At 41.3% G+C, this 21,064-nt stretch overlaps 1 protein-coding gene across 1 annotated transcript; it reads right to left on the bottom strand.

Annotated features, from left to right (window-relative positions):
- Window positions 1–2,266: 2,266 nt before the first annotated feature.
- Window positions 2,267–19,840, bottom strand: LOC134573070 (bile salt-activated lipase-like). Its single transcript, XM_063432506.1, has 11 exons — window positions 19,734–19,840; window positions 17,490–17,643; window positions 15,135–15,257; window positions 13,285–13,482; window positions 12,908–13,038; window positions 12,309–12,416; window positions 6,516–6,633; window positions 5,065–5,251; window positions 4,543–4,746; window positions 3,804–4,001; window positions 2,267–2,593 (listed from the first exon to the last, which is right to left on the bottom strand). The coding sequence occupies exons 1-11, from the start codon at window positions 19,797–19,799 to the stop codon at window positions 2,419–2,421; spliced, it is 1,662 nt and encodes a 553-aa protein (XP_063288576.1). The 5' UTR covers window positions 19,800–19,840; the 3' UTR covers window positions 2,267–2,418.
- Window positions 19,841–21,064: the final 1,224 nt, after the last annotated feature.

Here is a 21,064-nt window from a genome sequence, read left to right as displayed (position 1 = left end):
GTCAGGCTGGTTGGCCTGAGCTGCTGCAGGGATCTCCTGCAGTCCCCCCCAACCATGATCGCCGCAGTTCGCTGGTCCAGGTAAGTCCTGGGGATCCTATTTGCCGCGGGCGTACCGCAATTCCTTTTAATCGATTAAATCAAAACCAATAATACAGGAATAATTATATATAACTTATTCAGAGAAAACATACAGTAATAACATTCTGAAAACTGATTAAAGGAACACCATAGCATATACCATATGAATACAAACCCGCATTACTAACACTAGAGTTCTCCTTGTTACTTAGGTTCAGGGTCCCCCCTTATAACTAAATAAAAATAGGAAATAAAGGTTTTACTTAACTTTTTGCCCCGCCCCCTCAGACTGAGCACATTAATCTATGCATGGCCCCGCCCCCTCAGACTGAACACAGTGATCTGTGCATGGCCCTGCCCCCTCAGACTGAGCACAGTGATCTGTGCATGGCCCCGCCCCCTCAGACTGAGCACAGTGATCTGTGCATGGCCCCGCCCCCTCATACTGAACAAAGTGATCTGTGCATGGCCCCGCCCCCTCATCTGTTCTTTAGCAGGTCTTAAAATTAAGTAAATACAACCTCAGATGAACAACAACACATGACATATTACACCATTTCATGATTTATTTTACAAAAAAAAAGCCAAAATGGAGAAGCCATGTGTGAAAAACTAAGTACACCTTATGATTCAGTATCTTGTAGAACTACCTTTAGCAGCAATAGTATTTGTTTTCTGTATGACTTTATCAGTCTCTCACATCATTGTGGAGGAATTGTGGCCCACTCTTCTTTACAACCTTGCTTGAGTTCATTGAGGTATGCTGGCATTTGTTTATGCATAGCTCTCTTAAGGTACCACCACATTACTTCAATCGGGTTTAGGTCAGGACTCTCACTGGGCTATTGCAACACCTTGATTTTTTTCTTTTTCAGCCATTCTGTTGCAGAATGGTGTGCTTGTGATCATTGTCCTGTTGCATGACCCAGTTTTGGCCAAGCTTGAGCTGTCAAACAGATGGCCTCACATTTGACTCTAGAATACTTTGGTATACAGAGTTCATGGTCGACTCAATGACTGCAAGGTTCCCAGGTCCTGTGGCTGCAAAACAAGCCCAAGTCATCACCCATCCAACACCATGCTTGAAAGTTGGTATGAGGGGTTTGTCCTGATATGCTGTGTTTTGTTTTCAGCAAACGTGGTACTGTGCATTATGGCGAAACATCTCCACTTTGGTCTTGTCTTTACCAGAAGTCTTATGGTTTGTTCAGATGCAACTTTGCAAAACTAAGCTGTACTACCATGTTCTTTTTAGAGAGAAGATGCTTTCTCCTGGCAACCCTTCCAAACAAACCATACTTGCTCTGTCATTTTCTATTTGTACTGTCATGAATATTAACATTTAGCATGCTAACTGAGGCCTGTAGAGTCTGAGATGTAATTCTTGGATCTGAATTTACTGGGAAGTCCACTCCTGGGAAGATTGGAAACTGTCTTGAATGTTTTTCACTTTTAAATAATCTTGATCATTGTAGAATCATGGCCTTTAAATTGTTTGTAAATTGCCTTATAACCCTTCCCAGTTAGATGGGCAGCAACAATTGCTGGTGTCTTACCTCCTTGGCATTGTGTTAACACACCTGAATGTTTCAGACCAGCAAACTGCGAAAACTTCAGCTCTTATAGGAAAGGTTGTACTTGCTGCTGATCAGTTGCATAATTTTTCCTATGACTGTAGTTAGGATTGGTTGATATGTTGTAGCCACTTCCCTTGTTTGATAACTGCTCATCAAAGGAAGTGTATATTTATTTATTTTTTATTATCTATTTAATGCATTACAAATTACAGTGAATAAAAATGTACCTTTTTATACTAATAATGATGGTACGTAATGACAGATCTGAGGGGCATCACTCCTAATTTTCACACAGGGTTTATGTAGGCCTATGGTCAGCCCTGCCTATGCTGAGGAAGTGATTGTTATTGCGAGACCCATAGACATTTAGCCCACTCCCTTCGGGTCCCCGGAATGAGGCACATAACTTAGCTTGACTGGAACTTTGAACACGTTATCTGACAGACATACTGTATAAGGCATTCCAGTCATCTTCTCAAATCCATTTTCCAGATTATTTAGAGTTACCATTAATCCAATTACATATAAAACAATTACACCATTTAAAAACCATAAACAGAAAATAACGACAATTGTAATAGTTATATCAGAATGACTATAAAGCCTTGGTAGGTAACAGACATATTTGTTTTATTCAACAATTCTTTTAACAATCCCTCATATCAAGTCAGAATCCATCCAAAAGAACATAGCATATCCACATTAAAACCACACATTAGAGTTGCTGAAACTTCTGAAACATCATCTTAATGGTTAGTTGTTTAGAGTGTGGGTAGGTTCCGGTAGGTCTGGACCCAGAATCTGACATAAGGTGAACGAAGACTCTGTTTCATAGACTGGTAGCTGATGGAACTATTGATTTCTAGATACTGGCCATAATAAGTATTGTAAGGCAGCCAAGGGGTAGGGACCTTGGATTTCCCAGTGTTGGGATCTCTGTGAAATAAATAAAAATAAATGAATTCATTAATTATACTTCATATGAAAAGGATGGCATTTGTGACACTGAACTGGAAGGTGAATCTTTTGAGTCACACTTTTGTTTATATACCTACTCTCGGCTGTTAGATAAAATAATTCCCACTAGAATCTCTGCCAGCCACTTCCTGTGGTTTACGCTGACATATGTTCCTGTGAATTATGGCTTGCTAACAGCTTTGGGTGTGATGTAATAACACCCAACACGGCCACGAATACTTCCTCCGATGAGGAGCCCTTTCTAGATACCCTCAACCTCACCATACATCCTCAGATGAAGACTATTACATGCCGGCTACCAAGCGGGACATTAAGTCACTACTAAAGGACATCAGATCCCTGTTCCAAGCAGACCTGGCAATAATCCGGGAAAATGTGTGCTCCCTCACGGGCAGGATAAATCTCTCCGGGTCCAAGAAGGTATGGCAGCAAAAAGACAAAAGCTGATGCAACATGTTAAGCTCCAGGGGGTGCCAGAAGAGGTGGTCACGGCCGAGTTACCCCAATATCTGTGTGCTGCTTGTTTCACCACCTGCTCCCACCCAAAATAGTGAAGGCCATCATATTAAATTACTGCTACCCCATACCCAAACCACCAAAACGGCCAGGAGCCCTCCACAAGGACCTCATAGAGCAGTTTTTGTCCTCTCTGGATAAAATGGCAGTGCTAGCATCAGTTCCTGGCTCTTCCTCATGCGAATTCGAATCGCACACGCTTACTTTCTACTTAGCCTACGCCCTGTTATTAGCATCCTACGGGAGAATGGAATCCCTTATAGATGGAGTAATCCACGCTCACTTCAAGTCATCAAAGATGGCACTTGGCACTGTTTTACTGACGCTGCTTAATCACAAGCCTTTCTGCAAGCGATGTGCCTCTTCCTGACTGATCAACCAAGACGGCCTCCATATCATTTAAAACATATCATTTATAACAAAAGTTGATGTCACGCATATATCTAATTATGCAAATTAGCATTGCCAGTATTTTTTCTAAGAATGGTGGCAAAACTAGCTGTAGTGGTTATGGTGATTGGAGTGTTCCTTTAACTCACTTGGAAACTTGGGCTTTTGAAAACAGAAACTCACAGGTTTACAGCTGTGAATAGAATACACCAATCCCCTGCTTACAGGCGGAGTACAGAAAACAATAATGATTTGTCCTTACCCAGTTGCTGCAAAGTTTGTCCAATAACCAATCATGGCAGAGGCAACGTCTCTGTCCTTAGGTCTGTAAGCCAGTTCATTATTGAAGGGTTTTCCAAATACATATTGCAGGTCATCAGCATGATCAGCTCCTACCCAGCTTGGGTATATGGGCATACGGGATGGATGAGAGAAGAGGTAACTGTATGTCTTTGCAGTCCTAGGATTAAGAATTAAGATTTGGGGTTATGCACACATGGGATCTGGTAAAAAAAAAAAAAAAAAAGGCCAAACTATTCCAAAACCATGTATGTAAGCGTTGAATATTAATATCTCAACAATGTCTTAAAGGGATTATACGTCAACTTCACTCAGGGTTGTCTATCTTGAAATCCTTCGTTGTGGATAATACGGATTCACTTTAAACATCTCATCTTGGAAATGCCGAGGTAAAATTATCACTACTATATATGGTAACATTATAATGAAGCTGCTTTCATATGACATCAGAATCATATGACATTAAACTGAAAAAAATATAACGAGAACACCATTGAAAACAATGTGAGCACTATCATACCTCTTTCAACTGGTATTCGAAGGGTTAAAGACAGCCATGTTTCATTGCTAAACAAATGTCAGCCATATTATTTTTTTTATAGATAATGGAACTTTAAATTTGTAAATAAAGGCCCATCATTTTTTTTTAATAACACCTACTCTTTTAGGTTTAAAAAACAAAAAACAAAAAAACAACTTACCTAGCATTCTGGTAATGAAGTCCCAATGCTTCTTGTGTTGGTACAAGGAAAATGTAATCAGTTTCAATTTCAATAACGGTCTTCTTCATCTGCTCCTGACTTGGACTTGATCCCCAGTTTGTGGTGTAAAGGTCGTATGCAATGGTGAATCCCCCTGTGCCTTTAGGAAGGGTCAGTCCCTCCACTAGTTTCTCTATGTTCGCTCTATAAGACAGAACATTATTATCAGATCGGTGCATGACATGGATATTTACCAGTTGACTTAATCAATTCACCCTCAGATTTCAGTAATACACCAATTACATAATCCATTGGTTAGTGGTCCATTCAAAACCTGAGATCCATTCTCTAATTTTATATCCACTGAAAAGCATTACCAGTTGAAATAATTCATCAGATTCTCAATCATTACCAGTTGACATAATTCATCAGATCCCCAGTCATTACCAGTTGACATCATTCATTCATACATTACTACTTGTATCTCTCATCTAATGCTCAATGCATGAAAAAGAGACATACGCAGAAATTTTCTGGAGTGGTTCATTTATAACTGGCAAATCAACGCCTGCAAACATGTGGGCATCCATGTTGTTTACTCCTGCTAGAAAATCCACATCGGCAGCATTGGAGAACAGATTCCTGGGATCATCAGGGAGGAAGTCCCCATCGATGACAGGGGAGAAAACCAGATAATAAACCACAGGGTCTGTCAGGAAAAAAAGAATGTTGCTCACTTCCTAACAGAAAAGTTACAAACATTCAATTTTATTTTGCTTCTGATCCTCTTAATACCCAACCTGCCCTAGTTTACCTCTCTCTCCCCCTTATTTGTCACTTTATTTGCCATCCTTCTCTCCTTGTGCCATTTTGTTTTTAGTTCCTCCATTTTTTGTGTTTCAAGCCTCCTCCCTACTTTTCTTATTCTCCTTTGTCTTTGCAATTTTTTACATTTATTTCACTCCTCTTTGCAGGGTTTCAGTCCATTCCCCATTGTGTTTCATTGCCTACTATTGTAATTCTCTCCTAAATGGCTTTCCCAAAAACCGTACTGCCCCGCTCCAGTCTGTAATGAATGTTGCTGCCAGACTGAATTACCTCTCCAGTCACTCCTCTTACACCTCACTCCATTGGCTTCCTGTATCCTATAGTAGTCAATTCAAAATACTAATCCTTACCTATAAAGCTCTAAACAACTCTAACCCCTGTTATATCTTTTCTGATTCATAGGAATGCCCCTTCTTGATCTCTTTGATCTGTCCATTGATCGCACACATACTGCTTTTTCTCACGGGCGGCTCCTTTCCTTTGGAATAGCCCATTTGACTCTCTCTAGCCTTCAATCCTTTAGGAAGTCCCTCAAAACCCATTTCTTCAGGAAAGCTTATGGCCTCCTAGAGTTACCTCTACCTCACATACCTGTCCTTGCTCTCTCTTAAAGGGCAGTACTCTAGTCTCTCCTCCAGTTCTGCTTCACTCCCACCTTGTTTGCTTGCTGTACCCTGTCCTATTGTGTTTTATAACCCACCTCCTCTAGACAGTAAGCTCGTTTGATCAAAGTCCTCATCAACCTACTGATCCTGTAAGGTTTTTGTCATTGTCTCATACATTTTCAACTCTTATAATATTGTAAAGTGCTGTGGAATATGTTGACGCTATATAAATGTAAAAAATAATAATAATTGCCCATAATCACAGTCTGACTTGTTTTGGTTTCTTGTGTTTCACTGTCCTGTCTTGATTTTTGTGTCCCTTACTGTTTGTGTTCTTTTCTAAATGTAGTAACAGCAAAGCTGTCAACAGGTACAGTGACTTTGTAAGCTCAAACCGCAGAACACCCAAATAAGAAGGGTAAAGGTTTAAAGAATTTAGAGACTGTTCTGGTCAAATGCACCCAGGTAGCAGTGTGCTTTAGAATTTCATTCTGCTCTCAGAATCCCATATAGTCACAGTTTTCCTAACGTGGCACTCACATTCTAGACCCGTCAGCTGCAGACCATATGCTGCGGTAAGGGCACTGGGGTCAGTAGTTTTCAAGCAACTGGCAAGAGCTGCTGAATCATGAACAGGACATCCAACTTTAGCTCCAAGCTGAAAAAAAACAAAGAAAACTCTATAAAATGGAGCAATGGACAGATCAAGAAAGCCTCTGCTTCCTGGGGAAAAAAATCCTACCAAGAGATTGAAAGACTGTGGTCAGAAAAGAAAAGAAGCATCTGTCATGGTTGTTCATTAAAGGACCACTCTAGTGCCAGGAAAGCATACTCATTTTCCTGGCACTAGAGTGCCCTGAGGGTGCCCCCACCCTCAGGGACCCCCTCCCGCCCGGCTCTGGAAAGGGGAAAAGGGTTAAAACTTACCTTTTTCCAGCGCTGGGCGGGGAGCTCTCCTCCTCCTCTCCGCCTCCGATCCTCCCCGTCGGCTGAATGCGCACGCGCGGCAAGAGCTGCGCGCGCATTCAGCCGGTCGCATAGGAAAGCATTCATAATGCTTTCCTATGGACGCTTGCGTGCTCTCACTGTGATTTTCACAGTGAGAATCACGCAAGCGCCTCTAGCGGCTGTCAGTGAGACAGCCACTAGAGGAAATAGGGGAAGGCTTAACTAATTGATAAACATAGCAGTTTCTCTGAAACTGCTATGTTTATAAAAAAATTAGTTAACCCTAGCTGGACCTGGCACCCATACCACTTCATTAAGCTGAAGTGGTCTGGGTGCCTAGAGTGGTCCTTTAAAGTTAAACATTCTTTCACGTGACTTTTAAAGGGATACTCTAAGCACCATAACAACTACATATAGTTTGTAGTGGTTATGGTATTAAAAGGGTACAGGCTCTGTTCCCTGGTTCTGCACAGTTTGAGGGTATCGTAGGTGCCTGCAGCTCTAGTGTATTAAACGTCCACATTAACCATGTCAATTTCATACAATTTTGGAAAGCTTGGAAATTTGTTTAAGACCAAACTGCAACTCAACTGAACTTGTACGTATTTACGGACTAACAGAACCGCACAATGGCAAATGTGTTTCTGGGGCACCAAAAAAGAGGGGATTGATGGCTAGGGTGCAGTCACTAAATGTTGATTTTATTTACAGATCAAGCGAGAAGTGATCAATATATATTCAATAAATATATAATACAAAAATATATAATGTGTTTTTCCCTCTACTTGTTCCTTTTTCTCACTTGACCTGTGAACCAAATGGGGAAATGATCCTATCATTGTAGTACTAAATATACAGATAATATTACACAATTGGACAATTCTTCTTCTCTTGATTTGGTTCCCAAATTAAAATTTGGCTGAGCCGAACATCCAGAGAATATTCGGGTGCCAAGAAAAAATGTCCACTTTTAGAAAAAAAAATTATTCAGCAGAATCAGACTTTCTCAGAATTTTAGAAAGCATTGACTGCAGTGTCAATCTTCACTATATAGTACTTGAAACAAATGCAACTTATATTTTAATATTGACAAGCATTGCTAGTTCAAAAAATCCAGCTATACACTGTTCAAAAATATATATTTTTTTTGCCTATGAACAGATATATTTTATCTTGTATGCTTTCACCCTTTGCAAAGCTATTGAGGAGGGTAGACATTATTAGTTATTATGTGAGATCCATCATATTTCGATCCTCGAAATAAGGTTCAGAATAAACATCATAGAAGGGCAACTATCAATATTACAATACAATGTAAGGGTGACACCAAAAAGTGAATAAGAGAGTTTAAAAATCCCAGCTCATGATGGAATTCGATTCTGACTCACATTTCACAGACTCGCAGCTTGCCCTCATAGAGACCTATATACCTTTAGAGGGAATTGACTCCAGTTTGCTCGCCTGCCAAGTGACTCATGAGGTGCACCCAGAAAATATGCCTGATACCATCCAGTATGCCCGCCCGACTAGACGACCTTATACAAAGGCAACAATCTCAAAAGACATGTGGACCCTCTAATATGGAAAACTGGAGACATACTCCAAATTAACATGGGTACCATACTTACGTACCCGACTATTTGTAAATTCTTCTTTGGTTACTGTCTTTTCTCTTTCTCTTTTCTGACACCATCGTTCCTAAGACACTGTTAGGCTCAGTACTGTTTACATGTTACTAACCCAATGCATAATATATTACTGTATGGCCCAAATAGCTATTCCTGCTAAAGATCGGCTTCAAAATTCATGGGAGTATAAGGGAGGATAGATAGGTGGGAGCAACATTATGTAGAGATTTGAAAGCAAGAACCAGAATTTTAAATTGAGCTCTATATTTTATAGGAATGTAGGGACTGACAGAAGGGTGAGGCATGGGAGGTGCGGGCGGACAGGAAGATGAGCTTCGCCACCGCATTTGATGTAGAATTATTAAAAATCTTTATTGAACTTGTATTGAATTATTGCACTAACTCCATTTTAACTTCATACTGTGACAAATCCTCCATTTTGTCCTCATAACCTGACTTCTTCATTTTCAAACTACATTACATGACAGAATTTCCCAGCACATCTAACACAATGGACAAAGACTGTATTTTCTATAAAGACATGACTAACTCAGGAACTACTGAATTTCCCCTAACTCGCAACATAGTATAAATTGAAGGCCATGAGAACACTGTAGTAATGAAATGTTCTATTCATAAGAGACCTTGCACCTGACCACAGACCTGACATCACTGACCGTGTAAAATGACGCTCAAGCCCCCCTTTCCACCGAGTAAACCTCATGCTAAGGGAAATGGCGCTTGAGCCCCTTGTCCCCACCCGTGTCCAAACAATACCACCTCTCGGTGGGTGGACACATAGCTAACCACTTAGTTTTTGAGCCAATTAATTATATTGATAGGTGGACACTAATCCAGACACTTAACAATTAATCCAATTAATAATGTGTATTTACTGATATCCTGATAATCAATGATGACGCAAAATGCCTCTTAAAAGGGCCTGCGCGCCCGCTTTTCTTCACTTGCCAATAAATTTTCTCGAAGTTATTTTAACCTGAACTCCGTGTGTCAGACTGAATTACTTCAGCGTATATACGCAATTCAATTTTCTTAATTTGGACAGGAACAGATAGACATTTAAACATTTTGGTTTACTGCTAAAAAGTACCATAACAACTTCATTATAGACTGTAATGGCGCAAGTTGGGAGCACGTAAGACCACTCAGAAGCAGATTACAGTGTGTGACAGCAGGGGATAAGAAAATCTTAATTAAACAGAACTTGCAATAAAGAAAGCCTAAATAGGGCTCTCTTTACAGGAAGTGTTTATGGAAGGATGTGCAAGTCACATGCAGGAAGGTGTGACTAGGGTTCATAAACAGGGATTTAACTCATAAAGGGATTTAACTCCTAAATGGAAGAGGATTGAGCAGTGAGGCTGCAGGGGCATGTTCTATACATCAAAAATGCTTTATTAAGCTAAAGTTGTTCGGGTGACTATAGTGTCCCTTTAAGGGGTTAAATAACGAATTTAAGGGGGGCGGAGCCTGAACTAGGAGCTGAGCGGACGTGTGCTGCATGAGCTCCCAACCGACGGACCGTTTTTTTGGGGAAACAACCCAGATAAAGCACAGCGATCGATGCCACACTGGGCTACATCACCTGGACACACGGCGACAAAACGGTAGTTACCCTCCCCAAGGACCTACGGTACCGTAAACCGCGGCAGCAAGTTGAGGCCTGCAGACGGCTGGGAGGGGGAAGTGCGGCCGACTTCCACGCCGACTGGTACGTCCAGCAGACCCACTTTACTCCTACTCCCCCCCCCGGACCGGTGGGGGTCATCCCGGTCCCCGCTGGCCGGCACCCCGGAGTCTCTCTGGACACAGAGTTACTGCACGCGGAGGAGCCGCACCTAAGATGGCGGCCAAGCGGCAAACCTCAGCTATGGACACAAGCAATAAGCCAGGCACAGGGCACCTGGAGGTTTTCGATCAGCAGTGCAAAAGCTTCTGGACGATACTCTGCAGCCAGGGCCTGACCCGCAGACGAGCAGTGAAAATGGTGGAACCCTGGATCCGTCCGGTAACCCGGCGCCACTACTATGGGCCCCTACCGCGAATCCCCAAAACGGCCACCCAGCAAGGCAGGCGACAGCGACCGACAAAGATGGCAGGGGAGTCGCATGGCACTACTGCCGACACTCGCTCCCACGATCACGGGAGCTGGAACGTCAGGCTGGCCCAACCAACGAGTACCTCCCATGCCGCCAGAAACTGGGACCAGCGTGGTGCACCCCCACACTCTACAGCCCCAGCGACATATAGGGGCCCAACCTGGAGGTCCAGCCTCGGGTCTAGCTGCAGAGCTGAATTCCGACCGAGGGACACCCTTACAGAAACGCAACTGGAAGCCCTCCAGGAGAGCTGGGAGAAGCGTAGACCCAACAAACCAGGACGGAAGGCTTGCCACACCACAGCACGCGACAGGCAGACAAGGCCACGACTGCACCAACGGCTCACTACTCCCCGGCGGAGAGGGGAAGCGAACACTTCACCAGGCACTCAGAACCGCAAGGTAGTGCGCAAAGCACTCATTGGACACTGGCAACCAAGCTACGACGGCCTCACACAGAGGGGCATCGGCTGAGTAGCCCACTGGGACTTTATATACCCTGGCAGGAATTACGGCACCTGAAACCTGACAAAACCCTACTCACCTCTATTTTTAATTTGTCACAATGGACGCAATCCAGCCCTTTCTGCAACCTTCCAGGCCTGTTACCAGCAAGAACCTCACATCTGACCGATATGCATATGTTATTTCACCTGCTCTTCACATGCCAATAATGATCTATTTAACCAAGTCTTTAATTTTTTTTTTCCTTTCCTTTTTTTTTCATTTTATTTTCTGTCTGCAACGATATGCTTTTAACTATGCATTGTACTTCTAGAACTCTCGCTAATAGCTAGGTCTAACAGAACAGCCTGCAACTCTAGATTAACTTACTTCCTATTAATGTATACTCAATTTACCTAGCGGCATATGTCTAAACTATCGTGAAACTGCACAGAACCATCAACTTGTTTTATCATATTAATTTCCCCCCTGAGGTTCATCACTATACCTAATAAATAACTTATACTTATCCGCTTAGTTCAAGCTACGGTTTAGCCTGAATCCATCATACCATAACCTTATTGATATAACTAAGAAGCTTGATATTACTTACGTTGACTTACCTATTGATTGTTACACTGCACTATATGGTATAGCTTGTTGTTACTAATTAGACTTGCATGTTTACTTGTCAAAAAATGAGACAGATATGAGTATAGTGACCAACTACTTGATTAACCTCTTGTCTTATGCACTAACTCCTTTATTTTTGTTCACATTCTGTACCGCATAACTCAATGTCTCAATAAAATAAAGATTTACAAAAAAAAAATAACGAATTTTAAAAAAAAATCCCAGCTCATAGAAATTTGCAGGGTATCTGATTTCATGTTTGGGAATGCAGACGCCCTAAATAACAGCAGGATACAAAAATATATACTTGTTTATGGGCATAGTTAGGCAACTGTGATTCGAAGAGCTTTCCTGGTATACCCTCCATATGTGCAGAATAAGAATTAGGTATCTTGTAACAGCTAGAATCGATATAACCCCACAAAAAACACTTTAGTGGAACAGAGAGAAGAAAGCACAGTTGGACATATTTCGATTGGTTACTTGGTATCTACAGAAGATTGGCCACCAAAGCTTGGAATAAATGCTTTGATCAAGTGCCTGGTTAAAATTGATTATTACCTCTTTAGCATTCTTTAGGGGTTCTTGTTGAATTGCCCAAGGGCAAAGTCCAACTCCACTCTGGCTGATTGCTCGCTTGATCAGTCCAACATTGTAAGGGGTCAGAGTCTGCATCAACAAAAAAACAAAACAAAGAAAACCATGATGAGCTCAAGGATCAAGTATCAGAACTGTAGAAAATCTAAATCTAGGTCCACCCTTACATCTCATACATGATGTCCCAATTGTACAGTGTGGCAAAACATACTGGCACTTTAATGGCAAAGTTGTCAAATTAAGCTAAAATTTAAACAACATCTTTGGGTCCACCTCACACTGGAAACACTTTATCTGGATTGCATGATCATACACTCATGTTATGCTGCACAAACTCTTCATTGTCCAGAATAGTTTTACTGAGGATACTCATTATGAGAGGTGTGGAATGGTAGTGCCCACCTAGAAAAATAGCAGCCCAAAATATGGATACCACTCCACAATTTATGAAAGTTCTGGGTACACACAGGCAACCACGTAGAATAACTAAAGCAAAGAATAGCCCTGTTCTGATATGTAAATTCTGTCCTGAATCCAGCCCTGTTGACAACTCGGTTATGTACCTGTAGAGACACACTGGCACCTCCAGCTGACTCTCCGAATATGGTAATATTGCTGGAGTCGCCTCCAAAGGCAGCAATATTTCTTTTTACCCAAGCAATAGCCATATGTTGATCCCACAGTCCGTAGTTACCTGTGTACAAGAAGCAAACATTTAATTAGGGATGTAAAAACAACACTGACTTCTCAAATCTTTTACAGCGGACCTGTGTGCCATTATTCTGGCCACTAATGAAATGGTTTAGTACCCATTTAGATGACATAAACGGAATTCTAAGTGTTAATGCAAAGCTCAGCACCATCTTTGATTAATCTATGAACAGACTAAGATGCTCCCCAAAAAGATGTCAGTACAGAACCTGATGGAATTGGGTCTTACCAGGCATATTAGAATCTCCAGTGCTGAGAAAACCTAAAGGTCCGACACGGTAGTTAAGGGTTACCACAATTACATTGCCACGAAGAGCAATTTCCTCTCCATCGTACAGATAATTGCCCAAGACGTTGGCCCCTTGAGCTCCACCAAGAAGGAAGGCTCCACCGTAGATCCAGACCATAACTGGCAGATTTGAAGAGACTGAGAAAAAGAGAAGTTCATTACAAATAATAATAGGAAATGCTGAATTTTCTACTGTAAAAAAAAATTACCAGTCCAACCCAATCTGATATTGCAGAAGGTAATATGGTAAGGTATGTCTTTTTGCTGATGATACTAAGATATGTAACAGGGTTGATGTTCCAGGAGGGATAAGCCAAATGGCAAATGATTTAGGTAAACTAGAAAAATGGTCAGAGTTGTGGCAACTGACATTTAATGTGGATAAGTGCAAGATAACGCATCTTGGACGTAAAAACCCAAGGGCAGAGTACAGAATATTTGATAGAGTCCTAACCTCAACATCTGAGGAAAGGGATTTAGGGGTGATTATTTGTGATGACTTAAAGGTAGGCAGACAATGTAATACAGCAGCAGGAAATGCTAGCAGAATGCTTGGTTGTATAGGGAGAGGTATTAGCAGTAGAAAGAGGGAAGTGCTCATGCCATTGTACAGAACACTGGTGAGACCTCACTTGGAGTATTGTACGCAGTACTGGAGACCGTATCTTCAGAAGGATATTGATACTTTAGAGAGAGTTCAAAGAAGGGCTACTAAACTGGTTCATGGATTGCAGGATAAAACTTACCAGGAAAGGTTAAAGGATCTTAACATGTATAGCTTGGAGGAAAGACGAGACAGGGGGGATATGATAGAAACATTTAAATACATAAAGGGAATCAACACAGTAAAGGAGGAGAATATATTTAAAAGAAGAAAAACTACCACAACAAGAGGACATAGTCTTAAATTAGAGGGGCAAAGGTTTAAAAATAATACCAGGAAGTATTACTTTACTGAGAGGGTAGTGGATGCATGGAATAGCCTTCCATCTGAAGTGGTAGGTTCAGTGGAAGGTTAACACAGTGAAGGAGTTTAACCCCTTAAGGACACATGACATGTGTGACATGTCATGATTCCCTTTTATTCCAGAGGTTTGGTCCTTAAGGGGTTAAGCATGCGTGGGATAGGCATAAGGCTATCCTAACTATAAGATAAGGCCAGGGACTAATCAAAGTATTTAGAAAACTGGGCAGACTAGATGGGCCGAATGGTTCTTATCTGCCGTCACATTCTATGTTTCTATGTTTCTATGTTTCTATGTTTCTATCTGCAATTTAATGATAAGAGGCTGAATGTGTGCTTTGCCCAACACTCTTGTTATTACAGTCCTATCAAGTGTTGGGCAACAGAGAGAACAATAAGCTGGGACTATGGAAGTGCTGGATGGTTAACCAGCACAGTAAATCCAGTGTAGGGATCTATTACGGTAACTTGAAGGCCCTAAATTTGCATGGCACATAAATAAATTTCTCCAAACGTAATCAAACTAGTTCTATACGCAATTTCGGTTCAACAATTTTTTTTCCCATTTAATTTGCAATTATTTGGTCAATTTCCAGCTCAGTGAATAACTTTGGTAGACTTTTTCTTCCATATATATATTTTGGGGATAGTTCAGAGTAATATTCTTTTCAGTATTTAGAAGTTACTTGGTTTAATGAATTATTCCATTGTTGCATCAGTATAATGAATATGAAAATATGTAGAGAATTTGAGTAGATGAGCAATTCTAGTTTGAAATATTCTCACATGTAGTACGCCGTTTCTGTGTCCAGTATTAGCAACTGACCTTCTGAGCGGGACTGGGGAACCCAAATGTTCAAATACAGGCAGTCCAGTTCTCCACGAATGCCATTCTGGGCTAAGTCGGATTGCAAACATCTTTCCTTGAAGTCTTTGGCCTTTAGGGTACCTAAAGAGATAGAACATGAACCCGTTGTTGAATTAAGGAAGCTTACTGTATATTGGAAAAGGGAAATTTGTCTTACCCCAAAAAAACACATTTTAAACGACTGTACATATTTAAAGCACCTCATGTTGTTACTTGTTTAATTTATGTGTGGTGGATTTTTCATTGAATTGTGCAGATCTCTAAAATTAGAATTTGGCAGAAAACAGATACAATAATTACATGTACAGATACAATGGGAGTTTAGGACTCTGCTCATGAAATTACAATCTATAATAGTGGCGATTCCAGAGAATATGGTTTTCTTCTTGCCTTTTCCTAAGGAGGAAGAAAGATTGAAGGTCTGGGTGAGGGTCCTCACATGGACCATCTGTACAATGAGTGAGTGGCATTGTCCATAAAAGGGCAGAATCATCTAGGAAAGGAAATTTACATCTGCTGTTGTGGAGGGCCATGGTGAGGTCTTCATGGGGAAACAAGCCATTTGCAATTTGGAGATAAGAAATATGTTCTAAAAGACTCCATACTGAAGTGAAAAACTTGGAACCTCTGGGTCGAACACATGAAATTCCTAAAGATGTTATAGCTTTTACAGAAAAAAATTACTACTAGTGAGGACTTATAAGAATACATGGAAAATGCATACATGTCCTGTTGCAAGAATGGGGGACAACAGTCCAGAAAGTAAGTAGTTACTATATCTCCCACAATGCTCCTACTACCATAAAACAGGCAAAGCATCAGGGGAAATTAAGTCCACAGCATCTGGAGTGCCATAGGTTGCCAACCACTGGTCTAGACCATCAAAAAGTAAAATCAAATATATTTTTTTAAGTAGTGGTAGCAGGTGATAAATTTGACTGACATAAAAAAAAAAAAGAACAGAGGGGGCAGCGGTGCCTGACCGCCATGGCGATGGGACTTAAAGCCTGAGAGCTCCGTGCCAGGGGTTGCTGATTAAGCCTTTCTTCTGAACCTTATTGCACACATCCTGTGACATATACTTACCTGAAGTGAAGCTGTACCTTTTCATGGAGCACTTCCAGCTACAGGTCCAGTCGTATGTGGCGGGTCCGGTTTGAAGCAGACCTATGGCCTATCAGCGGTCTATTCATAAACAGTGTGCCAGTTTATTCATAAACGCAGCCAGTCCCTCCACCTGCTATCTTTGCTTCCATGGGGGTTATCCCGGGACACATCTCTAGTGCTGGGGTGGTAATCAGCATCCACAGACAAGCTGAAGCCAGGCTCCCCATCCATTCCAAAATGGAGCACGACATGTGCTCGCCAGCTTCAAGAGACACGCAACCCTCCATCTTGTATGGCCTGAACAGGCTGTTTGAGGAATTTTGGTCCAGGCTCAGAGACCCCATGAAAGCAACAAGAGGTGAACCACTGATATCTGCATTGCCCCCGTTGTACCTGCGATACTCTTTACATAGCCATTAAGAGGCTCCCCACAAGGGCCATGTGTTTGATGCGGACTGGGGCAAAAACCATCTGGGAGGGTACGACGGATTCGGCTGCAGCAAATTCGAGGCCTACACCAACGCCAATCACAACTCAGGGGGCACAAGCCTCCTACATGCCAGGCACCTGATACATATGTGCAGAAGACATCGGTGCAGCAGCCTGCAGGAAACCTCTCACAACATACCCTACATGGGCCCTCCTTACTTGCCCGCAAGATAATCAAAACCCTATGGGCCGGTGTTTTACCCTCTCTGGATAGCACCATCAGGTTGGACTGCGAGGTAAACCCAGCACGCATAGGCTAAAAAGAGATCGCTGCTTACCTAGAGTCCTGTCTCCGCATTCTTCCTCCCCTACAAGGAACTTGCAAGAGATATCCCTCACCCACCCACAGCCTACGATGTCTTCAGTTTTGGCACTGCTCAATTTTATGCTTGTTTTACCCTCCATGCTGATCGCTAACATGCTATTTATCCCCTGTTGTTTATTGTACCAGCGACTGCTATTGTTATGATTTAAAAAAAAAAAGTGCAGTATTTCAGACATGTCTGTAATCCAATTTGTGTGTAAACTTATTTTTGTAATGTCTATCATTATATGTGTTATTCACATTGCACTTCAAAAATAAAGAATACATTTAAAAAAAAAAAAAAAAAAAGGAACAGAGGTGTAGACTGGTGGTTGTTTTAAGGGAATTAATATGCAAAACAGAGCCGAATCCTATAGTATGCTGTATAAAGGTAGGAACGAGCAAGAATTTACCTGACCAGCCAGGATGGGGTCCTGCTTTTTCAAGAACCTTTGGTGGAGCAGCAAAGGGAATTCCCTTGAAAACGTCAATGTAACTCGGGGATAGAATGCCGATTTTTTTGCTTGTGCCCTCCACAAATCCCCCTTCAGTGTGGACAACTCCCAGCTGTAAATACAAGAGTTCACCATTACAAGATATTCCCCGTGGATAGTGTAACATTAGCACAGTCATATATGAAGCAGGACACTGGGATTTCAGTGAATCAGTACATCTCTGATTTCCCTGACCAGTCACCATTACTGGAGTTGTACATCTTCTCGGCTCCAAAGAACAATACAATAAAAAATTAAAAATTAACCTTCTTATAAAGATCTATTTATTACAGCAGAGGTGAAACCATATCATCTTGGCCATTCTGTGGTTATCACATTTATCTTCCACAGTCACAGCAATTCAAGGCTACCATGGTAACACTTTTAAGAGGGCAAGGTAAGAGTTGAACCCTCCAGGGACTGAACCCTGGTGTCATTGTGATTGTGCTGTGAGCGAAGTTATATAAATTGGAAAATATAAAACACAAGCCGACTGTGCATAAGCTCTAAGAGCATATGCTTAAAAGAACATGCATCACTTGAGAATAAATTATTTAAAACAGCAAACATTTTTAAACAAATATACAAGCCGAAACAAAGAAAGAAAAACTTTAATAAGTATGTGATAAACATTTATAAACTTACTATAAACTTGGTCAGATTGTATTGTTAGAGATGCCAGTCAGCTAGGGACGTTTTTAAGCCTCCCCCTCCCTGTTACCCACTAATGACAAAAACAGGGCAGCAAGGGAGAGAAACTGGATACTGGACCCTGCTCTGCTTGATCACACTGACCAGACTCCCCTGTAAGGATATTGCAAGGTGAAAATATCTTCAACTTCACATGTGTAAATCTGTCAGGCATGCCTTTTACAGCATTCCTAAGGATAGGACACTGATTGGTTAGAGTGGGTGTGGAATAGCGTGTGAGAGTGTGTGTATATGTGTGTGTGTGTATATATATATATATATATATATATATATATATATATATATATATATATATATATATCCAAATAGTTTATGGTGGGGAAAAATTTGGATTGAAAACCCCTTCCACCTGAGGTCTGTGGATAGTTAATACAATGTTAAACAAAAATCTGCACACCAGTCAAGCCATAAGACTTGCTTTTCCCACAGAAATCACAAATCTGCAGTGATGTTACTACCGCAAAGGATTCTGGGCGGGCATATGCAAATTAGTTTAACAAAGAATCACATTTTTGCCTCATTCCATTTTAAACATGGATTCCATTTGAGTCTGTGTTTGCTGTATATAACAGCTTTGAAACACAAGTTAGGAAAAGATGCAAAGCCAGTAAACCACTCATGAACAGCTGTTTAATTGTTAATGTAACTCATCAGCATGAGGTTGGCTACTGGTTTGCTTATTGAGGCTTGGTAGTGCTTGGGAAGCAAAATCCAAATAGGTTATGGTGGGGAAAAATTGTGATTGGAAACCCCTTCCACCTGAAGTCTGTTTTGTTAAACTAATTTGCATATGCCCACCCAGAATCCTTTGCGGTAGTAACATCACTGCATATTTGTGATTACTGTGGGAAAAGCAAGTCTTATGGCTTGACTGGTGTGCAGATTTTTGTTTAACATTGCATTAACTATATATATATATATATATATATATATATATATATATATATAGTAAAAATATTTAAATTATGCCAATAACTACTACATAAGTTTGGTGAACAAAGTCTTTGGATAAAACTGATTCCAAACTTTGGACCACACGTATATAGACTATTGTAGAGCAAAATGCTAACATGGAGCAATCAGCAACAACATTCCACTGGTTTCCATGGAAATTGCTTCATGGTTAGAACTATGTAACCATAACTCCCTGCATAAAACCAGCCCGTGATGTCATGACAGTGATAAGATACCCACCACAGGCCCATTCGCTGAACTGGAAATCATTGGAAATTCATCTGAGTATTTCAAATGTTTTTGCCAAAATAACCGAACCTTAAAAACTTCTCAAACACAGTAATAACTCTCTATTTTGACCTAAGTTTTGAAAGACACTGGTGAATGCCTAGCGACTGCCAGTTTAATTTATAACTCTGCCAGGTAATAGCAACATATTAGCAACATAATAGTAGCTACATATTTCACCATGGTTTAAACCCCTAGTTTTGGTCTTACCGTTGCAGCGTGGGCTGCAGCCAGGAGACAGGAGAATGCAAAGGTGAGAGTCACCCAGCGAGCCATAACGTCGGTCCTAGGATCCTTTCACAAATTTGGATGTGGAGCTATGCACCTATATATATGTATTTTATTGTAAACACACCTGCAGCTAAATTCCCAGGGACGACCCCGACTCAATCTTGGGTGATATAGTTAGAGTGAGGCTTGAACACTGCCGAGATATATTAGGAAAAGGTTGTGAGACTCTGCAGCTGCACATACATGGTTTATCAGGGTCAAGGGCCACCTCAATCAGTTGCACACTTAAAAAAGAAAAGCACAAAAAAACGAAAACAAAATACAAAAACATACCTTACCATGCATACAAAATACAAAGAATTCAGATCAGACATATTTTAACATAGATTGGCACATGTGGACTACCTTTCCACTGTACAAAGTGAAGCCAGAAAAGAAACGTGAAGAAATGTCACTTGCAGAAAAAAAGAGCATTTAGAGGCGGGCACACGCACATAAGGATGCAGGGTGTGTCTTACGTCACATATGCAGATTTCTTTTAAATGCCCATTTGAACATGAATCAACATAAAATTATAATAATGAATAAATTCTACATAATGACAAAATGCTGCTTGTAGGTACTGGGAAAAAAAACAGAGATCAAGGGACATTGGTTCGAAATTGGACTGTTTTGTAGGACTTGTATGTACTGTTATATAGACCTCAAATTAAAGGGACGCTATAGCATTAGTATACACTGATCAGACACAACATTAAAACCACTGACTGTTGAAGTGAATAACGTTTTTACATGACAGCTGTCACACCTGTCAAGGGGTAGGATATATTAGGCAGCTAATACACAGTCGTTTCTTGAATTTCATGGGTTGGAAGCAGGACTTATGGGCAAGCGAAAAGATCTGAATGACTTTGACAAGGGCCAAATAATGATGCCTAGGTGACTTGGTCAGTGTATCCCCAAAATGGCAAGTCGTGTGCAATTGCCCAGACATCTTCCTTGCAAAGACTTCTCATTGAGCTGCATTGGGAAGTCAAATAAAGTAGGGCAGGGTTTGATGGGGAGGACTTGCTGTCAGGGTACCTGTAGTCTCTACCTCAGAGGAGGTGAGAGACTTAGACGTTTATCCTCCAAGAGGGGTTGTTTCTTCCGTTCCTCGCGGTTCTCTCGGCCATTTACAAGCCGACCGCGAGGGATCCACTTCCTTATATGACGCGACGCTCAGTAGTCGACGTCATGACGCCAACCCGGGTCGACCTGTCAGTCAAGTCCCGAGCACTAATCAGGACTCGTCGGGGGCGTGATTACCC

This window comes from Pelobates fuscus, chromosome 9 (genome assembly GCF_036172605.1).
Source record: "Pelobates fuscus isolate aPelFus1 chromosome 9, aPelFus1.pri, whole genome shotgun sequence".
NCBI lineage: Eukaryota > Metazoa > Chordata > Amphibia > Anura > Pelobatidae > Pelobates > Pelobates fuscus.
Note: the sequence above shows the minus strand (reverse complement) of the source record. Positions and strands in the feature narration are given on the sequence as shown.